The 22836-nt window shown below is 55.5% G+C and overlaps 1 protein-coding gene across 3 annotated transcripts in view; it reads left to right on the top strand.

Annotated features, from left to right (window-relative positions):
- The first annotated feature begins 16 nt into the window (after window positions 1-16).
- NHEJ1 (non-homologous end joining factor 1) overlaps window positions 17-22836 on the top strand; it is a 44475-nt gene continuing 21655 nt past the window's right edge. The window contains exons 1-6 of one of the 3 annotated variants that reach the window (XM_039381831.1): window positions 17-371; window positions 931-1116; window positions 1995-2204; window positions 5796-5934; window positions 7382-7440; window positions 16363-17419. In XM_039381831.1, the coding sequence (XP_039237765.1) occupies window positions 931-1116; window positions 1995-2204; window positions 5796-5934; window positions 7382-7440; window positions 16363-16488 (720 nt within the window). In that variant the 5' untranslated portion in view covers window positions 17-371 and the 3' untranslated portion in view covers window positions 16489-17419. Of the gene's footprint in view, window positions 372-557; window positions 660-930; window positions 1117-1994; window positions 2205-5795; window positions 5935-7381; window positions 7441-16362; window positions 17420-22836 lie in introns of those variants that run through there. The other 2 variants (XM_027734762.2, XM_039381830.1) reach the window with 2 other exon arrangements.

Below are 22836 nucleotides of genomic sequence, written 5' to 3'. Positions count from 1 at the left end.
GCCAGGACATTTCATAACAGGCGCAAGCGCAAAACAAAGTCGTAAGGCATTTCGGTCCCCACCAGCCGTAGCACCTCCTGCGGCAACTGGGAATGCTCTAGAGGGACGCGCCAGCTCTAGAGGTTCGCTGTCCTTAGCAGCAGCGGAGAAGCAGCAGGAGCAGTGACTCCCCACGCTCTACGGAAGATAAGGCAGCGCCCGTGGCTCATCCAGCTGCACCTCCCGGCGTGCCCCGGCCCCGCTGGCTGCGGAAGAGAGCAGCATGCCGGGAGCCGTAGTCTGCCCTCGCCTCTCGCCCGCGGCCCGGCGCCGATCGCGGCTGCAAGCCCTCACCTCGGCAGTCTCTGTCCGCCTCCCCCTCCTGCCTTCGGGTAACGCCGCGGCTTCGCACAGCCCCGGGCTTGCGGGTACCCCGCGGGTGCTGGGTCCCTGAACGTTTTGGGAGGCATGGAGTCCGTCCTAGGGAGGAGCGGGAAGCAGCAGTGGGCTGCCGGCACTCTGCCGGTGTCACTGCCGGCAGGGACGGCGCGGGCTCTCGTGGAGCGCGGGGACGGGATGCCCCAGCAGGAGGAGGGCTGCAGCGTCCTGCTGCCTGCGAGGCAGCTTAAATGTTAATTTGTGCATAGGGGTCTTGTCATGTTGCCGTCAGCAAGCACGAGGTAACCCGGGCGGCAGCAGTTACACTGCCGTGCATCTGCTGGTGCATCTGGGATGCTTATTGTGAACTGTGGTGGGAACTGCCCTGCACCGAGCTCCCCAAAACGGCCACCCCAGCTCTGCTGCATGCATGTGCAGAGATGTGAGTCACCAGAGCTGGCTGAGCATCCTCACCTCTGCGCTGTGGGGTGGGGCTGCATCGTGAAGGGGCCAGCAAGAACCAAGGTCTTCCTGGGTGGAGGCTGAGGCAGAGGCCTGATTGCTCTCTTGCAGATGGAGGTCTCCGAGGAGCTGGAGAGCGGTCTCCTGACCCAGCCCTGGGCTTCTGTTCACTTTGGCGAGTCTGCTTTTCTTGCAAAAGTGTGCTTCAGGGATACTGGCTATATCCTGCTGATCTCTGACCTCAGTAGTGTCTGGTACGAGAGTGTAGACACCAAGGCTGTGGAACAGAGGTCCAAGGTGAGTGCCTGAAAAGTCCAGGGACCTTCTTTTCTCCTTGCAGCAGCTGACATCCCAGCATAAACTGCTTGGGGACACAATGACTGTTGGATCTAACAAGGCTTGGGTGCAAACACCAAGCCCAGGAAGTCCCTGGGCAACTTTGCCCAAGCACTGTCATCCCAGTTGGCCAAACACTCTCCTCCTGTGAGAGTGGGCCAAGCTATTTAGCATGCCAAAGGCAACTAGGTGTTCGCTGAGTCTGTGTGCAGAGGATGGCACACTCCTTTCACTTGTGAGTCGGATGGGCAGCTGGTTTCCCCAGTAACAGTGTACTAAGGAGGAGCTTGAAACAGGGTTGCCAACCATCCGGTGACAGAGAGATTATGCTTACATTCATAGCTAGGACAGTCTCTCATGGGGTATCCTGTCAGCCCAGCCCCCAGAAACACATGGAGCCATGCCTCAGCTCCTCATTCTAGTCCATGTGTCCAGGCCCGCACGTGCCACTGAAGTGGCATGTCTCTGTGTCACATAATGGCTGTGCTGAATGGCTGGTGCCAGGAAGAGTTGGCATATGGTGGCAGCCATCCCCCAGCTCTGGCAGTTTGTCCTGCTGTCGGCTCTTGCCAGCCTGTGACCCTTGTGGTGGCATGCAGATGTGCTAGTGGAAACCACTGCACTCTGCCCATCCTGGGCTGGCAGGACAGGGGAGCCTTCCCAACTTGGCTGGCCTGGGAGAACCAGTGGGGAATGTCCTGTCATGAGGTTGAAGCTCAGGCCCAGGAATGGCTTTTTGCAGTGAGACATGGACTAGTTTGGCTCTTTCTGTGCTGTTTTTTCCCCTATGCTGAGCTCTCCGGGGCGTTGCTGTGCTCCCTAACCTTGCCTTTCCTTAGGAGCTGAACAAGCGGCTGACGGTCAATGTGTCCTCCTTCCTGAACCACTTGTGCAACCTGATGTGCCCCTTGCTGGCAGGGCAGCCAGCACCTACCACCACATTCTCCTGCAACCGCTCTGCCAGTGGCCTCATCCTGCATGTAAAGAGTGAGCTGTCAGGACTGCCCTTCTACTGGGACTTCCACTGCTGCCCTGCTCCCTTGGAAATGGTGAGTAAAGCTGCAGAGAGTTTGGGGAGGGAGTGGCCAAAGTTAGGGATTGTCTTCTAATGCTTGGAAGCTTTTGGTTGGTCTTGAGCCATGCTGGTGACTGTAGGTTGCTGACTCTGCCTGCTGCCCCTCCCAAGGTTTACTGTCCCTGTTTCTTCCCATTGAGACCTTGACACCTTGGTTTTGCTTTGCGGTGAGGCAGGGATGGCCCAGCACATGCTGCTGTCAGGGCAGGAGGGAGATGCCCTCATGAGAGCCCACCTGGAGTTCTGCATTCAGATCTGGGGTCCTCAGCACAAGAAAGACATGGATCTGTTAGAACAGATCTAGAGGAGAGCCACAAAGATGATGGGAGGACTGCAGCACCTCTCCTACAAAGACAGGCTGGAAGAGATGAGATTGTTCAGCATGGAGAAGTGAAGGCTCCAGGGACACCTCATTGCAACCTTCCAGTACTTGAGGAGGATTTATAAAAAAAGCAAGAGAGCACCTTTTACATAGGCAAATAGTGATACGGTTTTTTAACTAAAAGAGGACACATTTAGATTAGCTGCTAGGAAGAAATTCTTCACTATGAGGGTGATGAGGCACTGGAACAGGTTGCCCAGAGACATTGTGGATGCTCCTTGAAGTGTTCAAGACCAGACTGGATGGAGCTTTGAGCAACCTGGTCTAGTGGGTGGCATCCTTGCCCATGGCAGGGGATTGGAACGAGATGATCTTGAAGGTCCCTTTCAACTCAAACCTTTCTATGATTCTGTGTCCACTGTGGGGTGATGCCTTGTCAGTGCCCTGTAGAGCAGAGTGATGGTATTCTCTTTTGGTGCACCTTATGAAACGGGCCTCAGGGCAGCGGGTACCCCTGGAGGACCTGCAAGTGATCTGTCATGATGGAGGGAATTAAAGCAGGGTCTCCCTGGCTCTTAAGGGGACCTGTCCAGGGGGCTGCTCAGGATGTTGCATTTCTGGAGGCAGCCTCTCTGCTGGATCCCTGCAGGTGGGACAGGGCTATGGACCGAGGCTCCTACAATATCCTTCTGGACAAAATGTGCAGCATACAGCTGGACAGACACATCATGCAGTGGGTGAGCAATTGGCTTACGGGTCGAGCACAGACGCTAATAGTGAATGGGGTAACATCAGGCTGGTGACCTGTCACTAGTGGGGTTCCACAGGGCTCCATCTTAGGCCCTGTGCTCTTCAACATCTTTATAAATGACTTGGATGTAGGACTGGAAGGGATACTGAGCAAGTCTGCAGATGACACAAAACTGGGAGGAGCTGTTGACTCCCTTGAAAGCAGGGAGGCCCTGCAGAGAGAGCTCAACAAATTAAAGTGCTGGGCAATCACCAGCCATATGAAGTTCAACAAGGAAAAGTGCCAGATTCTGCACCTTGGATGGTGCAACCTGGGGAATGAGATGCTGGAAGACAGTGCTGTGGAAAGGAACCCGGAGATCCTGGTCAATGGCAAGTTGAATATGAGTCAGCAGTGCCCTGGCAGCCAGGAGGGCCAACCGCGTTCTGGGGGCATCAGGCAAAGCATCACCAGCCAGTCAAGGGAGGGGATTGTCCCGCTCTGCTCTGCACTGGTGCAGCCTTACCTTGAATATTGTGTGCGGTTTTGGGCTCCACAATATAAGAAAGATATAAAGCTATTAGAGAGTGTGCAGAGGAGGACAACGAAGATGGTGAAGGGCGTTGAGGGGAAGCCGTATGAGGAGCAGCTGAGGGCACTTGGTCTGTTCAGCCTGGAGGAGACTGAGGGGAGACCTCATTGAAGTTACAACTTCCTTGTGAGGGGAAGAGGGGGGCAGGCACTAATCTCTCTGGTGACCAGTGACAGAACCTAAGGGAATGGCCTGAAGTTGTGTCACAGGAGCTTTAGGTTGGATATTAGAAAAAGGTTCTTCACCCAGACGGTGGTTGGGTGCTGGAAGAGGCTCCCCAGGGAAGTGATCACAGCACCAAGCCTGACAGAGTTCAAGAAGCATTTGGATGATATTCTCAAGCACATGGTGTGACTCCTGGGGATGGTCCTGTGCAGGGCTAAGTGTTGGAATCCATGATCCTCATGGGTCCCGTACAACAGCATTTTCTGTGATTCTGTGATCCCCCGGGGCCCTTCGTCCCTGCGCGCACAAGAGGGCGCCCGGCGCCCGCGAACCGGCCCGGCGGGAGCCTCCGGCGGAGCCCTGGCCCCGGGCCGGCCCTGCGGCTCCGCTGCCGGCGGGAGGCAGCGCCCTACAGCCCCGGCACTCCGCTCCCGGAGGGTCGCGCTGCGGAGCACGGTTCCTCTCCCCACAAACCGCTGTGCTTGAGCATCACCGGTGGAGAGCCGGGCTCCCCGGCTGCTGCGGGACCTGTCCTCACCGTCAAGGTCGGACTGGGGAGCAAATAATCGGGGTCTCGGCTTGGCTTGCCTCAGGGGTTTAATGTCCCTCCCCGAGCAAGGCTCGCGGAGGCTGAGCTGAGGAGGTGCAAAGCTTATGCTCTCAGCTGCTCCTCTCCTTTAGCTTGGAGACACACTGGAGGTCTGCAAGGCACCGCAGAGGTGGGAAGCGGTTGGAGTCCTGAGGTTGGTGTGGATGCTGCAACGAAACCGACTCTGCCCCAGCCAGGGGCTTGAGGTGTGCACAGAGGCCACCTGTCTTGCCCTGTCCCATCCCTGCTGTGGATGGTGCACTCTGAATGCATGGGTGGGTGATGGCTGCCACTTCTGTGGCTTGTGCCTGAGTGTGTGAGCAGAGCGTGGAGGTCACTTGTCACAGGAGCAAGAATGCTTTAGGAGCAATGCTGGGTTTGCTGTCCTCTCACCTGTGGGCTCAGCCTAGCCACAGAGAAAAGGGGTATGATGGGTTGGGGAGATCTCAAATACCCTGCCAGAGACTGAAGAAGGTGATTTGAGGGAGGCTGCTTCATGTGCCTGCTGGGCCAGAGTGGTCAAGCCTGGCTCTGGGGCAGTGGACATGCCCAGGGCTCTGCATGGGGCTTGTGTGGGTGTAAGCTCGGGGTGGCACTAGTGGGCTGTGATGGGGAGCTGCAACCTCCGTGAGTCCTATATGTTGGGGTCTCTTCTGCTTGTGATCTTACCTCCCTGGGAGAGTCTCTCCTGTTCCTCAAGCTGCAGTTTGATACCTTGGTATGTCTTTATGGTTTTTTGCCCAGCTGTGCCTGTTTCCTGCATAAGAACGTGCCATGAGGTATGCAGAGCCTTGGGGAGGGTCTGGGTGGCACATGGGGACTCTCTGCCTCCTGCTGCACCTCAAATGGTGGATGGAGCATTGCCTATCCCTGCACACTGTTCCCACTGGGCTCTCCCACCTAAGCTCTCCCCTGCTACGGCCCACAGCTGTGAAAGGATGGAACTCGGATAAAGGGATGAGTCCCACAGCATCTGGCCTACCTTCTTCCAGCTTACATCTTTTGACCACTTCCCACTGTATTTGGGTGAGATGTGGGGTATTTTGGGGAGCCCTGTGTGACCTGGGCTTCAGCTCTTGCTAGGACCTTGCTGGCTGTCCTGCTTTGACCACTCTGTGTGCCTCCCTGGACCTGGACCTTTCCTAGAGTGTCCCTCCTCCATCACAGGTGTCCCGTCACCTCGTGCGGCCCTTGATTCGGATGAACCTGGCGCTGCAGCACCAGGTGCAAGAGCTGATCTCCCTGGTGCTCCAGAAGGATGCTGAGATTGAAGATTACAGGGAGAGCGGGGCCACTCTCAGCAGAGGTGAGGAGGAATACCTGGGGCAGGGAGCGACTTTCCTCCTTAGCACAGGACTGGCGTGCTCTGCTCCCTCTGGCGATTACTCAGCCAGGCTTGTGTTTCCTGTTGAGCTGAGCCAGCAGCCTGATGGTAGCCAGAAGGCTGGGGAAAAGCCCCTGGGGAGAGCTGGGGGAGGAACAGCCCTTGACTGATACCTGGAGGAGTTGGGGAGTTACCAAGGGGTTCTCCACTACTCCGAGAGCACCTGGCTGGTCCCCAGGAGCTGGCGGGGATGCCAGCAAGGGCTGGTCATGTAGAGGTGTCAGGCTCTCTTCCCGAGCACAGTAGCTCACTGACTGCTTGGAGAGCAAACAGGAGCTCCTGGCTCTCTCATACATGGAAAGTGCAGCCATGCTCAATGGTCCCCCTCCAGCGCCCAGCCCACTTTGCCATCAGGCAGAACAGGCAGGCAGTAGCCCTCTTAGGGGTAGGATGTGGGTCAGGACCTGCCGGGGGGAGCCACCTTAGAGGGCAGTTTGTCCTCCACCCATGGAGGTTGGCTGGATGCTCGTTTTTGGGTTGTCCCTTGCTAGTGCCGTGCTTTGTCCTGCCGCCACAGGTGATACCTGCCCTTCTGTGGAAACCTTGCCCCCTCGGATGTGGGGACTGATGGGGGTCAGCCCTGGCTTGTATATCATGTCCAGGAAGGTGATGTGGTCTCATGACAGGTGCCCCACCACAGGAGCACTAGAGATGCATCAGCTGGCTGCGCTCCCCTCTCTCCTGCTGCGTGCCAGTTCTGCAGGACTCGGAGCAGCCAGGACAGCCTGGCTTGGATCTAGGGATGGAAGCTCGTGAGCAGGTGACCCCTCTTGTCCCTTACTTGGTGCAGGGGAGGAGGCTGGGAGTAAGCTTTGCACCATAGCTGCTGAGGGAATCTGGCCAGGTGCTTCTCCAGACCACATCATTTTTCCCCCCGTCACATGGGGAAAAACTAGTGTTTTCAACAAGGTGCAGAGCAGAATATAACAGGGGTATGTCCCTGTCCTGCAAGAGGAGGACACAGGCCGGCTCACTCCTTCAGAAAAGCAACTGGACAAGCAGTGCCCTGTCCCGTAGACTCAGGCAGCTCTTTCCAACTGTAAGATCTGGGAATAGTGCTGAGCATGTGCTGCCACTGCTCTACAGTGTAGGAGGGTGCTGGGACAAGGGCTCTTGGCTCTGCTACCTGGTTGCTGTGTGCATCAGCAGGCTCAACCATGTTTCTCCCACTTCCTTGTGGTCCTTGCACCTTCTGTTAACTGGGTGATGTGTTCCTAGCCCAAGGGGCCTGCTTGGCTCTCCTGCTGGCTCTGATGAGTGTGCTAGAGCTTTTTCCCTGCAGCTTCCTCACCCCACAGGCAGGGGAAGAGGAAGCTGGGGCAGGAGGATTGCCCAGACCTGCCCAGGCTGATCCCTCTCTCACTTGCAGACCGACTGCGGACAGAGCCCTTCCAGGAGGAGACATTTCAGCAGAACTTCATGACTGAGGTAAGAAGTGGTGCAAGTCCCCCATCCTTTGGCACAGGGGTGGTCAGGAGCTGGCATCAGCAGCCCCAGTGTGAGGTGGCCAGGCTGGATGGGAGCACTGATGGGACTGACTGGACTTATCTGAAGAGGAGTCAAGCCCTCTGGCTCTCCTATGGCCCTCTCTGTGTCCTTGTACCTCATCTGCAGGGTGAGCAGAGCTGGGGACATGCCTGGCATGGCTGGATGGGCACTGCCTGGCTGCCCAGAGGTGCCAGCCAGGCTGGCTGCTCCACAGGAGTATGCTATTGCTGGGCCATCATCACCTGCCTTCCGCACTTGCTGTGGACTTGAAACACTGATGCTGATGGCAGGCAGGTATTAGGTGAATGAGGAGAAGCCATCTGGTCCTTTTGGTTCACCTCTTGCTTTTAGAGGTGACTTTGCAGTGGCTAATTGTGGGGACAAGTGCTTTTCACCATGTTATCCGTGCTGTGCCCACCACTGTCCCCTTGGCACACTCAGCTCTAAAATCAGACATGTGCTTTGGAGAAACTGGGACTGGAAGAAGAGAGTCTTTCCTCTGATCCTTTTTCATGGCTGGAAATCATGACAGAAGCACTAAAATGATTCAAACTAATGTGTCAAGGTCAGAAATGATTGAAGGTCATTGATGCAAAAAGACTCAGGATGCTTCTGAGTGTTCCTGTGCTCACTGTAAAGGCAAAGGAGTAGGGAGCAGTGGTGCCTGCTGGGGTCCAGGGAGTCAACCAGGGTGTCAGTGGTATCACACAGACTTTGTGAAGATATTGCTTTATGAGACAAGCTGATGCTCTTGTGCAGCCAGGAATAAATGATCTGCAGAGTTTCTAAAAACTAGAGATGATCCCTTTTTTATGTGCAAGGCGTTGCATCCAGTGCAGGCAACTTTCGTTTCCCCCTGCTTATGAAGGATAGAGATGAATTTACTGCTGGACTGCAACTTGGATGTTGCCTAGGCACCGATGATCATGACCAGATTACATTCACCCTGGGCAAAGAAAGAACATTCCTACACAGTAATTTATATCCTTCATGCTTTTGAAAGGGCTAATTTCCCAAAGCAGGGGGAAAATTATGAGTGAAATCAGCTCAGAGGAAACATTTAGATAGAAAAATGTGAATGAAAATGGTGAGCTCTTTCAGAAGAATCTCAGAAGCCACAAAAAGCCACAATTCCACAATCAAGAAAGAGGGCAGTGCTGGCCAAGAGCCCGTTCTGGTTCAGCGGTGAAGTGAAGGCAGCAATTAGAAATAAAAGAGCAGTTTATAACAAATGGGAGAGTGGGAGTAGATAGCAATCAATATAAATTAGAAATTATGAAGTGTAGAAAATGGATAACAGAAGCTAAAAACATCAGTGAAAAATCATGGTGAAGGACAGAAGGAAAGGCTTTTATTTAGTGTAGTAGGAGAAACCCCAAGCTCCCAGCTGTGGGATAAGCTTATTAGTAGACAGAGGTGGTAAAATGATTGATACTGGAACAGACATGGCAGAAACAATTGGTAAATGTTTCAGTGCTGTCACTAGAAGGATGTAGGCAGATGTGCCAGGATCGGGGGATGATGAAGTGTGTCTTTGTCCAAGGGTAGGCTGAACAACATCTGCTAAAGATGAACATCAGGCTTCAAACTCAGCATCCTCCGAGAGCTGGTAGGGTGTCGGGTACAAGGGAAGGTGCAGGCTGGGTAGGAGGGGAGTGAGGCAGCCCTGCACAGAGCCTTGCAAAAGCAGCTGGTGGGGATCACATCTGCAGAGACTGAAAAGATGAGACGGCAGCTGGTGCTGTATCCCAAAAACAGTCCAGGAGCAGTGTCTTGGGGCCAGAGGGAATGAAAGGTTCTGGGAGATGCTCCCTCTCTGCGTCCCCTGGTAGCCACGTCTGAGCACTGGCCACAGAGGAGAGGCTGGGGGTTGTGTGTTCGGTCTGCCGGGGCGATGTCTGTCCTCTCATCTGTCATCTCTGCATTTATCCCGTTCTTTGTAAACCCGCCAATGATGCTTTTTGGCCCATGTGCCTTCCTGCAGCAGCGAGCTGTGAGATGTGAACAGCTGCTGCCTTTGGTTTAAATGTGGTACCCTATTATTCCTCCAGATGTCTTCTAGGTCTTGTGCTAGCGAGGAACACCAAACATGGGATTTCAGCTCTCTCCACCACCAAAACTGGCTCTTCACCCCAGTCTCTCCTCTTTTCTTGCAGCAGAAGGGTGGGCTTCTCTGTGCAGGGATTTCAGAGCACCCAGGCAATTTAGTACTCCTTTTAGTACTCCTGAAAGGAACAACACAAGGAACTGAGGTCCCTTGGGGTGTGCTATGGGGAGCTGGGAATGCTGTGACCAACTCCTGTGTCTAGGTTTTCAAAAAGACACCAGACAATCAAGCACAGAGTCAAGGAATGAATTGAGGGCTGGAGAGAGAGCCCAGCATTGAGAGACTTGGAAGGAAAGAGCTCTTCTAGCTTATCAGGGAGAAAATTGAGAGGTGCCTTGATTACAGTGTGTGAGGGTCTTTACAAGGAGAAAATGCTGGTTAGTGAAGGGCTCTCTTTAATCTCACAGAGAGCAGTGGAGAACAAGCCAGGCACTGGGAGACACAGCCAGGCAATTTTGAGCTAGGATGGAGGCACTTGGGTTTGCTCCTGCAAGTGATTAACGACTGGGGCATTCTCCCAAGGGCAGTGGTTGATCCTCCATCTCTTGATGTCTCTAAAAGTTGGGCTGGGAGCCTGCCTGGAAGAAAACCAGGTTGCTGGGTTTGGTCTTGGGATGTGCGTGGTTGAACATCTGCGGGCAGGAGGTCAGGAGGAGAAGTCTGATGGTCCTTCCAGCCTCTCCACTTGGAAAATGCAGCTTCAGGTTGTGAATGTTTGGTAGCAGTAAGCACGTCCTGGCTGGAAAGGGATTGCGATGGTGTGGCACAGGGCTGGATGCGGGAAAGTGCTCCACAGCTCTGCTCATTTCCCAAACCTTTGTGGCATCCCCTATGAAGAGGAAAGGACATGTCAGTCCCCGAAGGCAGATCTGCTCAGCCGCTCAGCTTAAACATGCCCTTTCCCTGGGCTTGTGTGGACTTGGCTGTCCAGGGCATTTTAACTAACCGTGGGGAGTTTTCCAGCAAATCCCTGGTAATATTTATACGTTTAGGAAATGATGCTTTCACACACACAGTTTTTGGCAAGGGTTCACTGCTGAGCAGCTGCCTAGGCTTGGGCAGAGCTGGAAGGAGACTGGTGGCTGTGCACAAGCTGAGGCAAAGCCGGTGGCTTTTATTGGCAAGCCCAGGGGTTCACACCATGAGAGGAAGGAGCAGGTGGCTGGAGAGGGCTCAGTGCCTTGGAGCTGCCCCGGCACTGTTCCCAGCAGCCTAGGACCTAGCAGGTTGGGGATATTTCGTCCCCAGGTGTCCCTTTGGGTTACAGAAATGACCCCACAGGGCAACGTGGGGTGCCCACCCATGGGTTTTGAGAGCTTGTCCTAGCTTGGCTACAGTCAGCATTTCATGACATAGCTTCTGCCAGAGTCAATGATCCGGCTCTGTGGAGGGGCAGGGGGAGGGGGTCTATGCAGTGCTGTGCCCCGTGCTCTGACAAGGGCAGGGACAGGTACACCGAGGACAAGCTCACCGATACCATCAGTGCAAATATAGCCCCCGCTCCCCAGGATGCTCTGCCCTGTGTATTTTTATCTGCTGCGGCCGGAGCGGGGGTGGCTGCTCCGCACCTCCGCAAGCGGGGCGCGGGACCTCGGCAAACAGGACGCGGCGGGTTCACGGCTCGACCCCGGGGCCCGGTGAGGAGGAGGAGGATGTGCCATCAAAACAAGCAATGCTGGAGAGGAAGATAAACAAACAGGCGGCTTCCAGTGCGGCCCCAGCCGAGGGCGAGTGGGAGCCCCGGGGCCAGAGCTGGCTGTGGTGCCGGCGGCGGTGCTGGCTGACGTCAGGGCGCCCGGGGGTCAGCATCCCTCTTATTGTTCCCCACCGGGGCTGGGACCAGGGCCAGGCGCCCGTCCCCCTCCTGTGAAGGGACACAGGCCAGCAGGGCAGGTGGAGGACGGCTGGGACGCACTCTGGAGCCACAGGCCATTGCCACCCCGGGGCCAGCTGAGCACCTGCCTCCTCCAGCACCCTGCCTCGCCTTTTTAACAGGCACTAAAAATAAGCCCCAGGGAGTGGAGTGGCCACGGTCAGTGGGCGAAGGCGGTAGCGGCCTGCACATTTTGCAGGGTGGGGATGACATCCCTCAAACCCACGCCAGCCCAGTGCAGTGGAGAGGAAGTGGCCCTTTGGCTCCTTCAAACGAGGGATGTTTTTAATTAGCGCAAGGTAGCTGTGGCTTTGCAGCTGCTAGTTAGCCAGAGTGGGGCCGGCAGTGTGTGTGTGACATGGACTGCTTGCACACAGGGTGAACAGCTCACAGAGAAGATGGCATGGGCACTCGGCTGGGCTGAGGTCCCTTGGCAGGTTGGATCAGGGCAGAGGTGGCAGCATAGGGCTGGCTTATGGGGCTGCTCGATGAGCAGAGCAAGCTCTTGTGTGCAGCAAAGTATTCATGCTGTGCTTGCCCAGTGAGACGCATGGGTGCTTGTGTCTTGTTCTGAATTAGGGCCACTTGGGCAGTCCTTGTTTCATTCCTGAGCAAGCTTTGTTCACACCATCCCATTGCTGCCCTGGGGTCCGAGTCCCACACTGGAAATGCAGTAGGCTGTGGCTGTGCTGGGGGGAGCAGGACGCTCCTTGCACACGCTAAAGGAGCTGCCTTGCACACCCTCAAGGAGCTGCATGCTGCTGCAAGCAGGAGGGGAGGATCACTTGTGCTCAGTGTGAGTACAAGAGCAGGAGCGTGTGAACAAGACTGGGAGCGCGCATGCTGGCACTGATGGGAGCAAGGGGCAAAGTGCCACAACTGCTGGCTGAAGGAGACAGGGGCTAGCACTTGGTGCCCTCAGTGGGGCATTTGGGGGCACAGGTGCTCACTACTGCTTGGGTGCTGACCACTGTGTGGGCACCGGCCCCCTGCAGTGTTCGCCATGGAGCCGCGTGGCAGTCAGTACTGTGGCATTATTTATTTATTTGCTGAGGCCCGATCAGGTGAGGGGCACCCAGCCAGTATGCACTTTCTGGGCCACTCCTGGCAGCCACAGGCTGCTTGCACAAGCAGTGAGTCAGTGGAGCTGCATGTTGCTAAAACCAGACTTGGCACAGGCACCCCAGAGCAGCAGCCTGCCCAAAAGTGCCCAGACCTCGGGCAAGCAGCAAGTCCCCAGCAGCTGGACCAGGGCTATGCTGTCCGTGATTACTCCAGACCTCGCATCTGCTGGGGATGTGGATGCTGTCCCAGGAGCCCTGAGGGAATGCTCCTGCTGGGGATGTGGGGACTTCACAGCCCAAACCCCTGCGACTGGCTGTGCCACTGCAGAAAGTGCATGGCATCTGGGCCAGGTACAGGAAGCTGTCTGCTTGGTCCCAGCTCACTTCAGCCCAGCATCACCTAGTGTTTTGTTTGGGGGTGGAGGGATGGACAGGCACCAACACAGCCACCCTTCCTGGGGTACTGCACAGCCCTTGGCTCTGCAGTGGCATATGTGGTCTGGCACATGCAGGGAACCCTCCTTTGTAGCTGGAGTCTTCCTCATCCTCTCCATGCCGTGTCGTGCTGTGCCATACCCTGCAAAGCTGGGCTAGGCCATGCTGTGCTGTGATGTGCCAGGTTGTGCCATGCCAGGTGCCACTGCAGGCAGGAAGAGGGGCATCACAGGCCATCTGGCAGAAGGGGCCAGACCCTGCTTCTGCGGGAGAGGCCCCAGCCCATGCATGGGCACTGACTGCACAGTGCTGCTGAGGAGCAACTCAGCTCAGGGAATGATTGATCTCGTGTCAGCAAGGCGGTGGTTTGAGCCAGTGCCAGGCCTCAGCTCAAATGGGAGCATTGAAGGGGGATAGCCCCCTCCTCCTCCTGAAAGCAGAGCAGCAATCCCCCTGCCACCACCCCTGGCCCTGCTCCCACATCTTGGCCATTATAGGCCCCGTGGCTGCAGGCAGCTGCCTGGCCCTGAGGAGCACGCAAGGGGCAGCAGGCAGCACAGAGGTGTCTGGGGTCCCAATCTTGCCAGACTGTGTTTGGGTTAGAGGAGGGCGAATGGAGCATGCAGGGACAGTTGGTAGGGGAAAAGGTGTGGGACATGGTCTGTCCCTTGCCACTGTACCCCACAGCTGCCGGTCCAGCCCTTCAGCTCAGGATGTGGCAGTAACTCCTGCAAGCAAAGGACCTTTTGGGGAGTAAAACAAGGTAGACTAATGGCACTGCTCTGTGGTAACTTCTCTGTCCCCAGCTGATGGGGTTTGGACTGGGGTGTTGCCAACCCCGCTGTCTCCACTGGCCTAGGGCAGGGCAGAGGAGCAGTGTTGCCTGCACCATTGGTGCTGCCTTCTGCAGCCCCCTGCACCCCTTCTGTGCCTGAAATAGGCTGTCAGGTTTTTTCACCATGTCCCTGCATGTCCCAAGCCCTTTGCCAGCTTCCCCCATACCCACAGCTACACCCCTTCTCCAGTGGTATCCACTGGCAGATTTTATTGGTGTTTCTGAGAGCTGCTTCCTCCCTATCCCTTGGGCCAAAGCCCCTGTAGCCCCTTCCAGTTGTGCCAGCCCATGCAGAGGTGATACTGAACAGCTGAGCACATCTGGGCAGGCAGCAGCACCTGGGGAGGGGTTGCTCTGCACCCCAGGGGGTACAACCATCAGATTCTTGAGGCTGCCTGCTCCCACTCTGCTCCGACCTTCGTGCCCTATGTATCTGTGCAAGGAAACAGGGCCATTCATGTATTTCTCTCTCTATTTATACCTCTCCCTTTCTGTATTTAGTGTGTACGCAGGCAGAGGGGGCAGCAAATGCCGGGGCCACTGATGTTCTTGGCTCCAGTGCTGGCTGGAATTTCGTCCTGGAATGTATCCTGAACCGCTCTGAAAACACGAATAAATCTCTGTGTGTTTTGTGCGTGTGTGTACACAAATATATAGACAACATATAGACATGGAGCCATATAGGGCATTTGTGAGCTTTGCTATTTAAAGGAAAGAGTAGTTAGAGGGTTTTCAGCGAGGCAAACACCTCTGGATCAAAGGGCTGCAGGGTGCTCTGCTAGTGGCCAGGCATCTTGGGAGATAGGTGGCACCAGCTTTGTCTTCTCCAGGGACCTGAAGCCACCCTGTTGGTGACATACCTAAGGTAGCACACCCACTGAGCCCTGAGCAGTGCTCTGGTCCCTTGGTTCCTACATTTGGTGGAGGTCTCTGCTCCCTGGCCTCCAGCTTCCCAGTGAGAGCCCCAAAGAGCCAACTCCTGTGCTGATGACACAGGCTGCAAAACCTTATGTGCAGCTGGATGGAATAGGGCAAGGATATCAGCCCCTCTGTGGCAGAGGGTGGTTCAGGGCTTCTGGAGTGTCACATCAACTAGTGCTCACAGCTCTTGAGAAAATATGTGGGAAGGGAAAAAATAGATGTTGGGTAGCAGGTCCCAAGTAGGTGCTGAGTTGGGCATCTCCTTGGGATGCTGCAGCACAGCTGGTGCTCACAGTTGTCTGGGAATGACAATGAAAAGGGGAAAATAGAAATTTGGTCCCAGATCCCAAACAGGATGCTTGGCCATGCCAGGAGGGCACTCTTCAGGAACGGCTGGCACCTGTCTTGCTGTGGATGCTGAATGAGGCCCCCTGGTGGGAGCACCACTGAGTGTCCCAGCACCCCTTGGCTGGGGAGGAGGCACCCTATTTAGCCCAGGTCAGGGTCATGGTGGCTTCTTGTCTTCTGGGTGCTAAAACCCCTGATATCTTGGGCTGAAAATGCCCACATTTGGTCTCTGGCCAAAGGCGATGTGTTTGTGGGTGGGGGAAATTGGAGCAAATTCCTCCTGTGAGTCCTGCACGTGTGCGCGGGCGTGTGGATAGGGGAAATATAGTTTTCCTTTTGAAAAAAAAGCCCTGCTTATTTTTATACAGAACTCCAGAAGGGCTGAAGGTGGAAACTTGGTCTGTCAGCAGCTGTCACGGGGGAGCAGGTCCCTGCCTGAGTTTGGGGGGAAACCACAGCTGGGTGTTAATGGGACTGTTAATGAATTAATGTTGGCTGCTAGGGGCCGGCAGGGAACCTGGCTCGGTGCAGCATGAGCACATGGAGCCCTGCCCAGCACACGGGCTCCGGCACAGCTGCAGAAAGCTCCAGCTCTGGGAGCCATGCACTTGGGGAGGTGTGAGTCTCTCCTCCTAGTCATGTCTCACTTTTTGGGTTGTGGAAACACTTGGTAATGTGGCCACGTTGCAGGGGGAGAGGGTCCCACACCAGAGAGCGTGGAAACACCCACTGTAGGTGTGCTGCCTTTCAATTCTGGGCATCTGCTGCCTGAGCTGATGATACCACTTCATGCTGGGTCTACTCAGCTGCCGAAACCAAATCCTTAAAGCCATTTAAAGAAAACAGGCTGGAAGGGAAATCCCTCCAGGTTTATTTGTGGGTTGGAGAGCCTGTGCTGCTCGGTCAGTGCAATGCCTGCAGCAGCAGTGGTCTCTGCATGGCACTGCCTGTCTGCAGCCCTTCTCGGGGTTATTCCTCTTTCTCCCCAAAATGTGGAGGAGCACCCATGGGAATGTGGTGAGCACAGCTATGCCCCATGCTGCAGGCTCAGCAGTATCTTTGCACATTTTTCACACCTGGTTTGCTGGGAACAGCTCTGGAGGAAGACGAGGAGGTTGTGCTAACATGCTGAACTGATGCCAAAATGGTAGGGGTGCAGTGGGGCTGAGGAATAGCACTGTATCCTTGTTGGACTGGAAATAAGAGGGAAAATGCAGAGAGGATCTGGGAAAGAGAGGACAAATTCTTCTCCGTAGACTACTCCTACTCTGTCCTTCAGGCTCTGCGTGAGAGATTGGAAATCTCAGCCATGGGCAAGTGTGTGGCATCTCCTGGGTTTTCTCCATCTGGTATCAGACAGCTGTTGAACCAAGAAGAAAGATTGACCATCCTGAGGGATGGATGACTGTGCAGAGAAAGAGATGACAATGTCAAAGAAGGGATGACCATGCTGAAGAAGGAAAGACCACACCAAGGAAGGGATAGATATACTGGAGAAGGGAAGACCATGCTGAAGTAGGGATGGCCATGCCCAGAATGGCACCGTGGATGGACTGGTTCCCCAGCAGAAGATGCTGTTATGAATGGAGGGAGGCAGAGCCTCCTCTGCTGAGAGGAAGGCTGGAATAGTGTGAGACTTTGGGATCTCTGCGTTCTCCCCAGGGATGCTGTACTTGATGCAAAGACCACTCAGTCAGGCAGACCCTTACCTTACTAAGGAAACCTCTCTGGGCATTTCAACCCAATACCTTTCCTGGGACATTGTACTGGTCTTTCGGAGTCAATCTCCAAGTATGTAGCCAACATCTGCCACCCAGTGCCAAAGCCAGCCAGTGGGACTGAGGACCTGGAGAGGGCAGTGCCTGGGCCTCTCTTGCAGTCCTTCTCCTAGCACGGGTGAGCTTTACACAACCTGCTCCCCAACACTAGAGAAGGTCCTTCAGAGGATCCCAAATTCCAGTTTGGAGGGACTCTGAGGCTCCTCTGTGCCCAGTTGCCCGCACTTGCAGACTGGCTCTGGCTCCACTGGGCCCAGAGCCTTTCCCAACCCTATCCCAGACAGACGGATATCCCAAAACCCACTGGTCCCAGAGGCTCCCACTCAGTGTCCCTCTGGCTGAATGAGGTGGTGTGCGTGTGCCCAGACTGTCCCCTCCTGTGACTGTACAGTACACACGGCTAAATATATGTCTGTGCAGATACAGGATCTCAGAGGGGCTGAGTGATGCTCCCTTTCTATACCTCTTTTCATGGAGAAAACTAATGAGATTCATGTCATTAAAGGGCTCATGTTTTGTGGGATGGGAACCTTTTAAACGGGATGTGTCCTGGCTTAGTCATGGCAAATATTTACCAAAAAAAAAAAAAAAAAAAAAGAGAAAGAGGAAAAAAAAGGGACATACCATATAAAATTAGAATTCTGAAAATAGTATTTAAAGCAAGTGAGAGAGAGGAACCTAAAACAGAAAATACAGCTCGGTCTGTTCAAGAGTCAGGGGAAGAGAGAGCGGGGCGGGGGGGGGGAAAGCCAGAGATAAAACGAGAGAAACCTCGGCAGTAAAAACAGCATCTTGGTAAATAGACTATTAAAAAAATTCTGACTCGCTTTATGGCTTTCTTGGCTGCCGTTCAGCTGTCCTGCCCTGGCCGGCACGGAGGGAAGGTAGCAGGAGCTGGCGTCTGTGTGGATGCTCAGAGCCTCGGGACGCGGCTTCCCCCCACCCGCCCCGAGCAGCCGCGCAGGGCGTTAAATTTAGCCACATAATGATGGCCCTGAGGAGGCAGCCTTTTGTAGCCACACTGTAATTACTGCCTCGCTTATAAATTTTATTTTTCTTATTATGTTTCCTCCTCTGCTGGGGAAGGGGTGGGGAGGTCTCCCCCACCCTCATCAAACCTGCAGCTCTCCCGGGAGCAGGGGGTACCATGGGATGGAGGGGAAGGTAGGAATGGCTGCTCAAACCCTGTGCTGCTCTCCTGTCCCAATATAGGGCTGAGCCCCCCATTTGGGGATGGGGGAGGTGTTGAGCTAACCCTAGTGTGGTAGGGTCCCCAAAGCCCAAAGCATAGGTGTCTTGACCCCCGTGGTCCTTAGCCTTACCCTCTCAGGGTGCTTGGGAGATGTACTTGTGCCAGCAGGACCAGGGGATCTCCAGCAGGGCTGCAAGCCCACATCACAGCCAGGCTGAGGAGGCAGCCAGGACCCCCACCAGGGTGTGGGGGATGCAAGCAGCAGCTGTCTGGCCCCACTTGGCGAGTCACCGGCTTCAGCCCTGCTCCTCACAGAGGTGGGAAAGGCGAAAGGGCGAGGGGTGGCCCCAGCCACCTCCTCCTGCCAGGGGCGGGCAGAGGGTACGGCTCCTCTCTGAGCTGGTGCAAGTGGGGGACAGCTTCAGGCCAGGCAAGAACGTGCCAGAAAAGGCCTCGTTCCCCTCTTGTTTTCCCAAAACAAAGGAAACAGTCTTGCATTGCTGGAAGTCGCGTGCTTGGGCTGTGCTGGCTTGTTATCATCCGATAACCTGCCGACCTGGGAGCTGCCCTGCTCCTCACCCGTTGAGCCTGCACTACGGGATGCGAACAGCTTCCGCATAAGCTGCCCTTTGCAGAGATCCGTTTTCCGCTCCCTGGGCTGGGGGGAACAGTGGTGGGGGCTGCAACGATGGCCCCAGCTGGCCCCAGGCTCACCATGTGCTTGGTGAGACCTGCCCCTGCAGGTGATGGTGGATGATGAGGGAAGAGGAAAAGCAGAGGCGGCAGGTGCCTTGATGTGGCCCAGGTGCTACCATCCCATGTGCAGCTTGGAAGGTGATTTGGGGCTCTGCTATATCTTACTTTGTCCCATGCCACTTCCCTGAGAGCACCAGGGCCAGGCTCTGCCATGAAGCTGGGTGGGTAGTGTACAGGGCTGAAGGTGGCTGGGGTCCCTTGGGGCACATGGTGATTCCTTCAGGGAAACAACCCTTGCAAACTGCCAAGGAAGGCTGTGTAGCACCAGGACTGCCTGCTTTCCCTTCCAGCTTTGTGCCTTCTCCCAGGCTCGTACCCTGGGTAGGGTGCAGTGGCACCAATGTGCTGGTGGGGCTGGTGGTCATGGTGATGTTCATACATCACTATGGAAACGTGTTTGGGGGAGCATGTCCTTGGTAGAGATGTGCATGGGGGACAGGCAGGACCACAGCAGTCTCACCCAGCTGTGCCCAGGGAGGTGAGCTTATACCAAAGCATCCCCTTTCTCCAGCCCTGTGCTGTGAGGGCTCTGTTCAGCACAACGATGACCCGAAGCAACCTCCATCCCATGCTCAAGTGTCCATTTCAGGGCAGGTAGGACAATACTAAATCAACTCCTTTAAAGCCTCCTGACCTGCAGCCCCATGGACGTGCCAGTCCCCATCCCTCCCTCATCTGTGGGCACGCTGGGGTCTTGTGCACTGGCTGGCTGCCCAGGCATGGGGCTGCCTTGGCTGCTGGCCAGGAGGCTCCTGGCCTGGCTGGGTCCATGCCCTGACCCTCCATCCCACTGCGGGGTCCGTGGCTTGTGCCAGGCGCCAGGAATTCAGCACAGAGGTGGTCATAGGAACCCCTGGGGACAGTGGCCACCACCTCACCGGTGGGGCTTGGGAGCCCAGGTGTATAGAGCACCGTGGACCAAAAGACAAAGTGCCCTTTCAGCCTAAGCTCTGGAAAGATGTGTGTGTGTGTGTGTGTGTGTGTGCAGAGGTTAATGCCTTCGGCCCTGGGGAGAGGAGAGAGCACGGGCTGGGTCCATCCCCGCCGGGAGCTGGCCCCATCCCCACCGGGAGCTGGCCCCACACATGTGTCTCTGCATGTGCCTGCGTGTGCCTCTGTGTGCAGGAGGCTTATGCATTTCCGTCTCGGTGTATTTACATACGTCATGTGTGTATCTTACTCATCGCTGTGTTTTTCTTTCCTTGTTCTTAGGTCTTTCCCCCACCCCCACTATGGATCTATAATTCTTATGGCATTTTATTCTTCCCCCCTTTTTTTTTTTAAAACCTCCAGTTTTAGAAGTTGCTGGCTTCTTAGGAAAATAAACTGTATTTTTAGTGCTTGTCTGCAAGGCAGGCTGCTGATCCCGCCTGCCCCTGCTCATCGCTTACTCACTACTTGTTTAAGCTTTTATTTTCCCCTTCACCCTGTGCCGGGTTGTGGGGGCAGCCAGCGGCATTCTGGAGCTGAGCAGCACGGTGGGAGCGCACCAAAGTTGTCAATGAGGGAAAGGCAGCTCCAATCTGGCCTTTATTGAGGTCTGGGTTTGCGTAGCTCTGGAGCAGCCTGCCCTGTAATCAGCCAGCCACCAGAGTTGACCAGCCTTGTAATAAAGTAGCTCTATATTTATTTGTTGTGCTTATACACCGCTCTGTAATAAGTTAGGAGCCTTCCCCACTCCCCTCATTTTCTTTGGGAAGTTCCTCTGGATCTCTGAAGGGAACTGCCATCTGATTCACAGTGGATGCCTGGGGCCCTGCATCCTGTGAGCTGCTCTGTCCACATCTGGGCCACACGCCTTTAGCTCTGTGTGCCCCAAACACCCCATGCCCAACTGTCCCCATGCTCTCCCCAGCATCCCAGCTCTTTTCCCCAATTCGGAGAGACCCAGTGGCTCTCCCAGTACCCCGCATTCCCCCCGTCCGCTTGTCCCCATCCCTGCTGCCCCCAGCACTGCCTCTGCGAGCCCCCCTCCCTCCCTCTCTATTTCAAGCTTGGGTCTTTTTAAAATACATTCATTAAAGGGAGCTCAGTTGCCCTTTCCCCGGCGAGGCTGGAACACTGACAGCCTGTTTGCCTGCGTGTCTGTAATTAAACTCAATCTCTAGGTGAATACAACAATGTGACTGCACAGAATAATTCCTGGAGATCCTGACGCCGAGGAGGAGTGTGGCCTGTAAGCGGCCCATTCACGCCTGACTTTCTATAAATACTTTACTATGTGGCATTAAGAAAACTTCAAGCCCTTTCTCCCCCTCTCTTTTTTTTTTTTTTTTTATTAGTGCTACATAATATAGTAAATGTGTAACTAGAAGGTCCCCCCCCCCCCCCCCGTGCCTGCCTGGGTTCACAGGCCTGGGTGTGACCTCGTGCTGCACTGGCTGAGCTCAGGAGCCTGCTGCCATGCCCAGGGACTGCCGTGCCCAGGGACCTGCAGGGATGCAGGTGGCCGGCAGCACCCTTCATCCTGGAGCTGGGATGATGCCATGGGGATATTCTGCCAAGCCAAAAGGCTTATGCCCCTAAAACCCCTCCTAGTGGTGTCCCTGCTGGCAGCAGTGCTTGGCTGATACATGTCCTGTGGTCCTGGGAGCTGTGGCTGCTAGGGAAGTACAGATGGATATTGGCGCAAAAGGAGGAAGGACAGGTATTTGGAAACACCCCTACATTCCCATAGCCATCAGTGTGGCTGCTCATCAGGTTTGAGCCCGGGAGCTCTCTAGCCCGGGGTCCTTGGGAAGCCCCAGGGCAGGTGCTCTACAGGTCCTGTCCTGCCCAAGGGCAGGGGTGAAGTGTGTGTCCCACCTGTTGTCCCTGTGCCTCCCTGGAGCCTTGCCTCCCCTCCCCTCCCCTCCCCTGGAGCCTATTGGTGGCATGGGTGGAAGGGTGCTCAAACACCTCCAGCTCCCTGGGGAATCCTTCCTCTGGCTCTGTAACCTTCATCAATGATGCCTTCTAAAGCATGACTGGCCCATGCAGACCCTGCCAGCTTGGGCTGCCCCTTGTCCAGAGAGACTGGAGTCAGAGCAATTTTCCCCAGCCACGGGGTGTGCCAGCCCCACACACTGCCCAGCTCCCCAGGCAGCATCCCTTGCTGGCTCCTGGGGTACCACGACCACACGTGCCTGCCATGGTGCAGGTGCCATGGCCACGATCACAGTGCTGTCAGCTCCCTGCCCGCCTGGCTCTTGCTACCTATGTTTTAGGACCTCAGGGTTGCAGAGAGAGCACAGCTCCCATCCCACTCCTCTAGGCTGCTGGAGGGCTTGAGCAAAGAGCCTGGGTCCAGAGTATGGGCATCCCACCCTCACCCTGGGACGGTGCTGGCAGGACTGACACGATGATGTTGCTGCATTTGCGTGGCCAGGAGTAATATTAGATCTTTGTGCTGTGGTGATGTTCCTGAAAGCTGAAATGTACATTAATATTCATGAACCCACTTGGCCTCATCCGTATTTGTGTAGCATCCCTCAACAGTGTGGCCCCTACATGTTTTCCACCTTCCACTGCTTGGCAGTGTGAGGCCCTGGAAGGTGGCACCATGCAGAGCCGGAGGTGCCAGTTTGCCACCCGCCAAGGCTGAGCAAGGGCCACAGTTGCTGGTGCAGAATGAGCTGTGGGAATTTGGGGACCAGCTCGCCCTGAGTGCTGCCTTGTTTCGTGGCTGCCTAGTTTGGCTTGGAGATGAGCAGACCCACGGGTAGTACCTGGGAACAGGGACCTCCAGTGTCCCTGCTCTCCCCTGCAACCTGGCATTTCTCCAGCCCCTACAGCCATGTTCCTGCCATGGCACCTCTGCCTTGGTGGGGTAACCCACAAACCTGTCCCTCAAAAGCTCCCCAGTGTCTCTGGAAGCCCTTGATTAGGGTCTGTTTCTGGTGATGCAGAGTAGAGTGCCACGAGAGTCTCGAGTGCCTCCGATCCCCTCCATCTCTTGCCCCCTCTCTGTCCCTCTCTGTCTGTTTTGCTGCTGATGTCCCCCTGCATGCTGCTTCCCAGATTTATTCTGTAGGACAACCCAAACTCC

Source organism: Pipra filicauda, unplaced genomic scaffold, assembly GCF_003945595.2.
Source record: "Pipra filicauda isolate LSUMZ 115617 unplaced genomic scaffold, ASM394559v2 scaffold241_size1546129_pilon, whole genome shotgun sequence".
NCBI lineage: Eukaryota > Metazoa > Chordata > Aves > Passeriformes > Pipridae > Pipra > Pipra filicauda.
Note: the sequence above shows the minus strand (reverse complement) of the source record. Positions and strands in the feature narration are given on the sequence as shown.